The sequence below is a fragment of the Alexandromys fortis genome, unplaced genomic scaffold (assembly GCF_014885135.2).
Source record: "Alexandromys fortis isolate MF-2015 unplaced genomic scaffold, M_Fortis_MF-2015_v1.1 scaffold_122, whole genome shotgun sequence".
NCBI lineage: Eukaryota > Metazoa > Chordata > Mammalia > Rodentia > Cricetidae > Alexandromys > Alexandromys fortis.
In genome coordinates this window covers 3985592-3995920 of record NW_026068004.1, presented here as the reverse complement: position 1 = coordinate 3995920, position 10329 = coordinate 3985592, and the positions used below count along the sequence as shown (strand labels likewise).

At 51.7% G+C, this 10329-nt stretch overlaps 1 protein-coding gene across 1 annotated transcript in view; it reads left to right on the top strand.

The window, feature by feature from the left end:
• Window positions 1-10329, top strand: part of Slc2a1 (solute carrier family 2 member 1) — a 28112-nt gene that overhangs the window by 8023 nt on the left and 9760 nt on the right. The window contains exon 2 of the mRNA XM_050161349.1: window positions 4106-4201. Within this exon, the coding sequence (XP_050017306.1) occupies window positions 4106-4201 (96 nt within the window). The remainder of the gene's footprint in view (window positions 1-4105; window positions 4202-10329) is intronic.

The window sequence follows — 10329 nt, the reverse complement described above, 5'->3', positions numbered from 1 at the left end:
ATGAATGAGTAAAGGGGGCTGGACCTCCTCCCTGCCCCATAGGACTAAAAGCCTTCAGTGGCTCGTGCTCCCACACCCAAAGACCGTGCAGGAAGCAGCAGAGTAAGATAGAGTGACACCTAAGCTGGGACTCTCCTCCTACAAGGAAACACCCTGCCTCTGTCTCCTAGTGGTGATGATGCCACGTCCCATCCCGCCCTCTGCCAATATTGACCAAGAGTCTGCTCCCCGACAAGCCAGGCTGGAAGGGCACACAGGTGGGGTGAAAAGGCCAGTGATCAAAAGCTATCCACTGTGGCCTGGGCTGTTCAGGCATCCCAGCATCCCAGCTAGTGGGAATAAAGGTCCCTGAAGCTAATACTACACCAGTTGCTTTCTGGGACAGGGAAGAGGGGGACATGGAAGGCCTCTTGTGCCTGAGCTCAGATGAACTGAGAGCCCGTGGAGCACCTAAGGGGTCTGTTATCTGACTCAAAGGTCTCCTCAGAGGGCTTGGGAAGAGCGTCAGCCACTTCCACTTCTCAGAGCTCTGATGTTCCAGCATACATAAGGTGTCATTCTGATGAAAGATACACGGAATGAGTTTTACCCAAACAGTAAGTTGAGAGGTGGGTCCTTATGGATGTTCTCCACTCCTTCCCACCCCTGGCATTATTCTGCTGCAGGAGCAGCAAAGCCGGGTTTCCTTCTCGGGGTCCGCAGTCGCTGGCAGATGAGTGTGTTAGGCTAGAGGCTGTGGAGCACACACCAAGGGAAAGACTTGAAAGGGTGTAGGGTGTGCTAAAAGATGCCTCGTTCTCGGGTGCAGCTTGCCGCCCTCCCTAAGACACAACCATCACAGGCTGGAAAAGATAAGCACATGCCGCGTGGGTTTCAATCTCATCTGCTAGCGAATGGGAGCAGATGGACTACGGTGGCCCAGCTGAGGGTGGCTTCCTGTTCTGACTTCATTCAGCAAACACTTGTTGATTGAGATTTCCCAGGCCCTAGAAAACCAAGGCTCAGAGGTAGGGCCTGCCTCAAATCCTAACAAGGTAAAATGATGAGTAGACTGTATCCAAACCTTATTCCCCTTAATTCTAAGTCGGCAGTGATCAAACACGGTGTGGAATGTGGGGGACCTGGGGCAGGTGGCAGATCTCTGGGGCCATGTGCCTACCAAGGGGCGGAAGCTCCATTCCTCCCCTTTAGCCTTGCTCACCACTCATTTTCTTAACCTGGCCATATCAGCTACCCCGGTTTCTACCTTTCTCTGCACGTACTGTGCGGTCCACCTGGAATGTAGTCCTGCCGCTCACTGCCTTCCCACTTGGCAGACTGGGTGCTTGCCCTTCAAGCTGATTCCAATGTCACCTACTGGGAATTGAGTTTTGATTGCCCACAGGGCAAACTTAGAAGTGTGTCTTCCAGAGCCTCCTCAATTCCTCAAGCACCTCTACTGAAATCCAGGTGCCTTGGATGGTCATCGGGTCTGCCTCCCCCCCCACAGGAGCTCACGTGACTATTAGCCGTCTCCTTGGCCTCAGGCATGGGCCTCCTGGGTCCTGAGCCCCAGTTCTTGCACATGGCAACTAGACCTGTTTCACCGAGTGTTTAAAGTTCTAACAAGGCAGCCTGCCTAGGTAGATGTAACCCCATACTTGGTAGGCAGGTCTTCTAGGTCTTCTACAGTGGAGTTAGACCTTGGCCTGCCAGTGGGAGAGTCCCTTAGGAAGGGGTTTGTCTTTGTTCCCCAGCAGCTTCCCACCCCTCCCCGCCAATCCCCCATCACTCTTACCCCCGCCTGGCCTGTTGAATAGGGCCTTATCGAGGACACGCCTAAGGATCTCTGTCATCAGAGCCAGCCTTACTATAAACAAGCCTGCTATCCCATTGCAGCAGCCGCTACTCATGTTCTGCCTGCGTAGTTGTTGAGATATAATAATAAAATACTTTGTTATAAGTAACGTGAAATCTTGGGCTCATAAAAATTTGTTGTAGCTGAGTTCAGTCACAATGTTCAGAATTCAAGACCTGCACAAGGGTCTAAAATGAAGTGTCATTTTTGCCTTACCTCTGGCCAGCCACCCAGGACCCCCAGTGTTCATTATTATCTAGCCTAAGCTAGCCCTGAACTCAGATCTTCTTGCCTCTGCTTCCCAAGTGCTGAGATTAAAGATGTGGGCCCACCATACTCAACCTTCATTATCCTTTATATATATGCATTTAAAAGTGGTTATTCATATTTCTCCCTCCAATTTTTTTGTATCATAGGTGACATTCAATATGAAGCTGTCTTTTACACTTATAATTGTGATTATATTTGGGAGACTGTCCCAAACCAATACATCTGATATATTCTTTAATATTCCATTATATTGCTATGCCATTGATTACTAAACCATTGGTGTGTTCTAATTTTATTTCTGTTCTAGCATGTGTTAGAAAAATGAATATTTGCATACCTTAAGTATTGCACCTGAGAACAGCCTGAGCATGTCCCTCACAGACAGCCCGGCACATGGTGGGGCCCAGCTGTCACCACTGAGCCCTGCCGCTGATGTTTACCACAGCCTCTTGAGTCCCAGTGGTCACCTGATGACCCTTGGCTTGGCTGTCATGGGCTCGCTGCCCACTCAACCAGCAGCCGTGGGTCTGGAGGCTCCCTAGAGAGCTGGGAGGCAGGAGCTTTGAGGACCCTGCCTTTCGCTTTGGTATTTGGGAATTGAAGGGAAGCCACAAAGAATAAGTTCGCAAGGTCAGCCAAGGAGAAACTGACAGACAGACGATTAGAGGGCAGGCCCCAATATTCTGCTATGCGCACTGGGGCAGACACTGACCTTCCCCTTTCTCGGCCTCTGATGTGACAACTGTCTTTGGCAATCCTTGTCCTGCGGGCTTCTGGAAAATGAGAAGACCTAGGAACATGTCTGCTTAACAGCTACGCCCAGCTCTATCTAACAATCTAGAAGTCAGCACTGCTTCTCGGTACTATGGGGAAACAGGCCCAGAGTCCCAGACAAGCCAAAGTCCGGCTCAGACGATCCTCCACTGTCCTGGAGTCTCACGCGACTCAGAATCCCAGGACTCTCCTTCTGGACCTGCCGTGCCCAGCCCAGCCCAGTGCAGGTGTTCTACATCTGCAGACTCCTGTCTGTTTTCTTTTTTGGCATGTCTCCCCAGCTCTGCTTTCCCACACCCAGTGAAGAGCCTGCCTCGTGTCGCATTTCTTGACTTCCTCGTTTGAAAAGCTGGAAGGAGTCCCTTTTGTCTACCCAGGTGGACACTCACTGGCCTTTCACCTCTGAAAGCAGGCCCTTTCACCTGCTGGCCTCTCCCCTACCTGCTGCCTCCAACCCTGTGCTCCTTAGGATTCAGTGCTTAGTCACCTCGGGTCATGGACTGTTTGAATCACAAGTGACCCTGAAAGCTTATGGTTTGGGGATGGGAGCAGCGGTGTGAGGAGCACTGAATCGCATCTCCAGGGCCCTGAGTTCCAACCCTGGTCCCGCTGAAGACCCCTGAGTAGACTGGAACTTTGGTTTCCTACTCTGAGATTCCAGAGCTTTGCTTCTGGCCTCCGGAAGGGTGGGGAAGGGCAGCATCCTGTCTCTAATGCTGAACAGTGTGATTGTTCCCATTTTGCAGATAGGCACATAAAAGGTAGGGATACAGGAGGCCCAGCCTGCTGTAGTTGCCTTGGGCTAGACCATTGCCCTTGGCTTCAGATCCAGAGCCGTTCTTCCCTATCTGCACTGTTCCTTTCGTTTAGTTTGGCCTCCCTGGCACAAGAGGGAAGGTTGGTTCCTGGTCCTCCCAGAGTCTGGAGCCACCTGAAGTGCAGACATCACTCTACCTGGGGAATGAGACCTGGAAAACTCAAGGCCTCTCTCGAACTGTGTGGAGAAGACCCTGATTCCTCTGTCCGCAGAGAAAAGTCTAGAAGTCAGCTCAGCAGGTTTGGGCACCCGAGGCCAGGAAGTAGCCAAGTTTCCTGGGAGAAGGATAGGTGTGTTGCCAGGAGTTAGGCGAGTCATCTGAACATGAGACCCTGCCAGCATTGGCTTGGCTCTGTAGTGCTCAGGGCCCAGACATGTCTGTAACGCTGTGATTTCTTCCTCTGCAGAAGGTGACTGGCCGCCTCATGCTGGCCGTGGGAGGGGCAGTGCTCGGATCCCTGCAGTTCGGCTACAACACTGGCGTCATCAATGCCCCCCAGAAGGTAAGTGCTACACCATCCCAGCCACACCACCACCGCCACCACCCGTGCTCCCACCCACATACTCAAGGCACCGCTTGGGGAGACATGGTCAGAGTGGAGGAACCTTTCCCAGTACCACCAAGGTGGACAGAGCCAGTGTGCAGAGCTGCCCTATTTTGTGGGTTTTACGTCCTCACACCCCATCCACATACAGCACAGCCCAGTTCTAGATTGAAACGCCTTCCTCTTCTGGAGTTTCCATGTTAATTTAAGCAAACGTGGCTGCTTGCCCTGAGGCACTGCAGGAGTTAGAGGCCTGACTTCTTTCTCCCTCCCCATTGCACATCCCAAATCTGCCCCCACTTGCTCTCTGGGAGTCTAGACTGGAGAGGACTCTGGCAGTCGCCTGCTTGTTCTGGGAGAAGAGGGGGAAAGAGGGTAGGAACAGAAATGGAGAATGTCGTAGTCCCCCCTCTACACTAGGCGTTTTGCGTGTGTTTATAAGGTTGGGTGCTGTTTTCTATTTTATAGACCCAGAAAATGCCGGTCACATGCTCGTGAATGGTGGCTCTGAAGCCAAACTCTTTGTTTCCATAGCCTCAGGCTACCTTCCTGACCCAACACTCTTGCCGTTTTAACAATCCATACTTTCACAGGGATTGGGAAATGGAAGTAGACAGCCCTCCCGTCAGGATCGGGCTCACTAGCCAGACTGATGAGGCTAGACAGTGAGTGCAGTGAGCCCGGGACCAGAGCCCCAACTAAAGCACCAGACTGTGTGAAATTAGACTTGGGCTTCTTCCAAGTAGGCGGGGCTCGGCTATAGGGGCCACGCCTGATGCTGGTCACTAGAAGGCTTGGCTGCTGACTCATGCTGAGCTGCACAGCCCTCATGGGATTTTTCCGGGATCTGACATGGCGACCGTGAGCCCATGCTTTTACTGAGTGCTTAGAGCAGCTCCCACCAAGGTGTGTGCTTTGGAGCGGGCTCTTTCCGGGAATCTGAGCAGACAGAAAGCCTGTGAGACAAGATAGGAGGAAGTAGGAAGAGAAGTTTGCACATCGAGGTTCCCTACACACCCCCAGATTCTGAAGTAATTGGTGTGGGATGCTGAGGAAGCGCCTTAACTGTTTCCGACGGGGAGCTGAAGTTGGGAAGTACTGGGTTAAGCAATGTCTTAACTGTGGTTACAGTGAGTTGGTGACATAACTGGGATACAGGAGGAGCTTTTCCCAACACAGACAGGGTGGAGTGAGCAGGGGAGGGGCAGTAGGACGACAGATTCACAGAGCGCTGCATCCATGAAGAATGAGTATTTCGGCATCTCAGGACGGTGGGCTGGGGGAGAAGAGAATTTGGGTTCACGGCAAGTCAGAACTGGACCACTGTAGTCCTTGCATGAATGACTTGGACCTGCAGCATAGCCAGCCCCCAGCTTGGCATGGCACAGCCAGGTGGACAGATGGAGGATATCAGGGACCTTCAAGCCCATGGAGGAGGACAGGCCTGATCAGATTTGCGTCTTTGGAGATATTCAGGCACCTGGAGTTGAGGAATAGATCTGAAAGTGAGCCGGGGTTAGAAACACAGACTAGTGGAGTAAGGACAACTGCCGGGTGCTGGACAGATGGGTCAATGTAAAAGGTGCCTGCCACCAGGCCTGACCACCTGAGTTCGGTCCCCGGACCCACGCGGTAGAAGAGGACAGATTCCTACAAGTGGTCCTTTGATCACCGTGTGTCAGAGTACATGTCATACAAATGTCACTTGTTTTTCTTAATCTGGAAAGGAGAGATAGACAGGATTTAGTCAATCAGTTCAGTATGAGAACATGAGGGAGTGGGGTTCAAGAATGGCTCTTGTATTTTTGGTTCAGGGGAGGAGTTAGGATGAGGTGGCAGGAATCGGTTTGTTGTCTGCCTCTGGAGACATGCAGAGGTGCTCATCCATTTGATCTGGCTTCTTGAACACAAAGACTGGTGAGTGATTGAGCGAGGGTCGCTGCTATCCAGATGGGAATGGGAGAGGATCTCTGAAGTAAGGAGAGCAAGGGTTTAGCTCATTCCCAGCGGCAGATGGAGAGGACCCTAGGGAGAGGAGCTGACATCTAAAACCAGGTGGGCATGCAGGGCATGGTGGTGCCTACCTAGAATCCCAGCAGGTATTCGAGAAGTGGAGGCAGGCGGCTCAAGAGACTTGAGGAGGCTTGATAGAGAAGAGAGAAAAGGTCGGCGTGACTGGAGGCTTGACATAAGGTTGGTGTTTGTGCTGGGATTTTTTGTTCTTATTCCAGATTTCTTTATAAACACAATGTAAGGCATCAGTAGAGGAGAGGGAAAGAATAAGGTAAGTGCAGGGAGCTTGTAGGAGGCAGCTGTTGGGCAGGAAGGAGTCTAGGAGACTGCTCTTGGCAAGGAGGAACAAGGTACAGGTGTGAGCACAGCTGGAAGGAGTTTGTCTGCCTTGGAGGCTTCCTAGTGAGTAAGGAACAGTCGAAGGCCAGTGCCAGAGTGGAGATGGCCATGGCGTCAGGATAGGTGTATGAAGAGAGGACCAAGTGTGACTTGGCCAGCATGTAGCACACAGAGTGGCCACCATGCTTGAGTAAGACTGAATCCGTTGCCCAAGGAAGACGCGGTGATTCAGTTCAGCTAGCATTCAGCAAGGACTTACCCAGAATGCACTCTGCAGCAAGGAGATATGGCGCTGACACCACAGAACACATTCTGGTTTCTAAAGCCATCGCATCTCAAGGGATGGGGAGACCCTTTGGGAAAAGGGGAGTGTGAGGATCTGTAAGGGGTAGGCTCCAGTACCCTCCTGATGGAACAGCACAGTGCTGCACAAATCAGTGTACATTGTTCCTCTCACTCACACACCCCTTGTTTACCTGCATCTGAGACCACACAAATGTCGGTATTTATTTGCTATACTTCCATATTGTTGAGGGATTAATGACAAAACAGTCTGTCCATGGTCAGCAGAGATGCCGTTTTTTGTACAAATATTTATGTTCCCCAGCTGGTCGAACACAGAGATTTCAAAAGAAGAGGAGAGGTTAGGGGAGGGGCAGCAGCAGAAGGGCTTTATGAAGAATTTGGCGCTCATACCTAGAAGAGGGGAGGATGGGCCCATAGCAAGGAGGGCCAGATGCCCAGACAAGTGCGCAGGGCTTGGGCAGGACTTGGTCACAGGAAAAGGCTCCCCTGGTGTGGAATCTGTCCACCTGCACCAGCACTCCAATTTCCCAGGTCTGTTCCAAGTGCTTCTCTTAGGAGTGAGGCTGGGTGCCATGCTCTTGAAGCTTTGCCCACAGTGGATGGACATTCCTCCATTCATCGCCAGGAGTTTGTTCTTCGTCATAAAACAGGCCTGAAAGGCTTCTACCCGGAAGTAGTAATTAATCGTGATATTATCTTAAATGTTTATACAGCACTTGCCCTCAAATTAACTCCTCTCCCTGCACCTTATAAGCCTGGCAGGCAAGACTGTCTTCCTTTTTGTGGATGAGGAAACCAGGGCTGGGAAAAGGCACCTGGAGAATCAAGGGCTGAGCTGGGGTGCAGTCCAGTTCCTTTTAAGATGAGGTGGAAAGGTGAGGCTGACCTGCACAGTGCCTCTCTCCAGTTTGATGAGAGGGCAAGACCCAGCACATCCGAGAAAGAGGCTCCTATTGAATCTAGAGAGACTGTTGGGAGGGACCTGATGTCAGCTCAGCCCTTCTTGTTTGGCAAGGGAGGATCCTGGTCTACAGAGGAAGTGAGTGAGGCCTTGCCTGAAGTGACCTGGCTTCGCTAGTGAAAGAACTGAGCTAGACCTGCTTCCCAGCTCCAGCCCAGTGCCCCATGGTGGAGCTGACTCCTCCTCTCTAGGGACACAAGCTATAGCCTTTCTCCTATCACCACAGACCCTGACCGCTGCCTTAGTCTCCTGTGTGTGTTCTAAGTGCTTTAGAAGTGCTCATTGGGTTGTTCTCATCAGAACCTCATCAAGTAGGCACCATAACCTCCATTTTCTGAGGAAGGAGTGTAGAGGTATGAAGAGGCTACACCAAGGACACCGTTAGCACAGAGTCTGGGTCCGATGTGTGTTCAACCTCTTGAGAAACAGGCGCTGAGAAAGGGTGGTATCTAAACACTCTCCCTCCTTCCCTCCCTGGCTGGCCTTGAACTCACACAGATCCCCTGCCTTGGCCTTGGCCTCTGGACCCTTCCTCACCCTTGTCACACTTCTAGCCCACTGTGCTCTGAGCTCAGAGCTGAGTCAAGTTCAGTCGTGCACAGACAACTCAAGAACTTCCCACACAACTGTTGCACAATCCCTCACGCCCTCACACTGCCACAGCCCCGTCATTGCGAGCCCCCTTTGTTCCCCATGCCCAGCACCAATGACACATGGATCAGACCATGTTTGTTCTCCATCATGGCACCTTCTGGTCAGCTGTCCGAGGACAGTGGTAGAGACGTGGACGGACACAGAGGAGCAGAGGTGGCAGTTAGTCCTAACTATTTTCTCAGCCTCAGAACCATGGGTACTGTGCACCGGATAATTCTTCAGTATTTATTGTGATGGGCTGTCCTGTATTCAGTAGGATGCCAGCAGGCACTGTAGACATGACAGATGTTCTCTAAGGAGCAGATTACTCTTGTTTGAAAACAGCTTTCATGGAAGGAAGAAGTGGCCAGAGGGACTTCCCAGAGGGGAATCGCATTCCCTGAAAGGTGAGCAAATAGAAGGGAAAGAGGATTTTGAGATGTGGGGTCACTGTCTGCCCAGAAAGGATATGAGTCATGGTGCTGGTGAAGAGACACTTCATCCTGAGGCCTGAGAGGGCTCTGCTTCTGCCACTGCCACAGTGAGGTGAAGTCTGTCTACGTGGGAAGCTCCTGCAGGCTGTGGAGCAGGGAAGGGATCCCTTGCCAGGGCAAAGGCCTGTCCTTACCGAGGAGGAAGGCCAGGTCTGGATCTTCTCAAGCAGCCTGGGAGGTCTGACTCTGCTTCTAGCTTTAGCCTGAGCCTCTTCCTCCCTGGTTTCAGAGAGGGGCCCCTGGGGATACAGTGGGTGGGACTGTGCAGACCCACCTGGAACATCTGGCCCCAGGTTCACGACTGACCCTCGGGTGTAGCTGCATTGTTAGGGAGACAAGCCCTGGGAGGGGAGAAGAGATGCGGGGGGCCAGCATTCTGGAAAAGAAGAGAGGCTGGGCGTAGGGGTGAAGGCCAGGCCAAGGGACTAAGCTGGACAACCTGACCCCTTTTTCCTTGTAAGAGGAATGGGAAGGCTGTGCCATATACCCTTCGTCCTCACTTTCTAATATTCAAAGGGTGGGTATTGAGAGCAGCCAGAGGTTCCCAAATAAGCCTGCAGCAGTCCAGAATCTTGGGTCAGCTCAGCAGGATGGGCAAGCTAGCTAGCACACCATTGTATGTAGCCTGTGAGCCAAAATGGGTCTCAGACTTTGAAAGGGTTGAAAAAAGCAAGTAATAGACTATGTGTGGCTTCAGACTTACTTTTTAGCAAGCTCCCCATGCCAGGGAACTCCCACTCTTAAGATGGGGAGCCTCTTGCTCAGAACTTAGGAACTTGGGGCTTCAGCCCTCTAGGGTTTCTGAGTCAGACCCTTGAGTTTCTTCGGGTTCATCTTGCCCTGTGTAGTTCATATCGTAGTCACCTGTGCCTAGCAATGTAATCTGCCTCACCTGCTCCTCTGTAGTTTATGTATTTGTTTGAGTCTTTTTGAGGTCTCATTTTTTGTTGGATTTGCTTGTTTTTGCTTTTTCTAAGGCTTGAACCTTAGAGCCCAGTGTATGCTAAGTAAGCATTCTGCAATGTAGTCACCCTCTAGTGTCCTCCTGCTTCTCTGAAAGGTGGCAGAGAGAGCAACAATGACATCAGCAGAGGTTTATTCTGTGTATAGGCTACGTGTTCTGCCTCACGTCCCTTTACAAGACACCACCCCACCACCACAGAGAGGAAGTGAGCACTTACTCTGTAGAGAGCAGGCTTGCTCACCCACAGTTGCCACGGCCTGGGAGAGTGTGACCTTGAGATTCTCTTGATGCCCTTGGACATGTGCAGCTCCCTCTCCTGACCCCAGGAGAGCTGGTGGTGAGGAATAGCTTTTTCTTGCAAACTGTCTGAACCCAA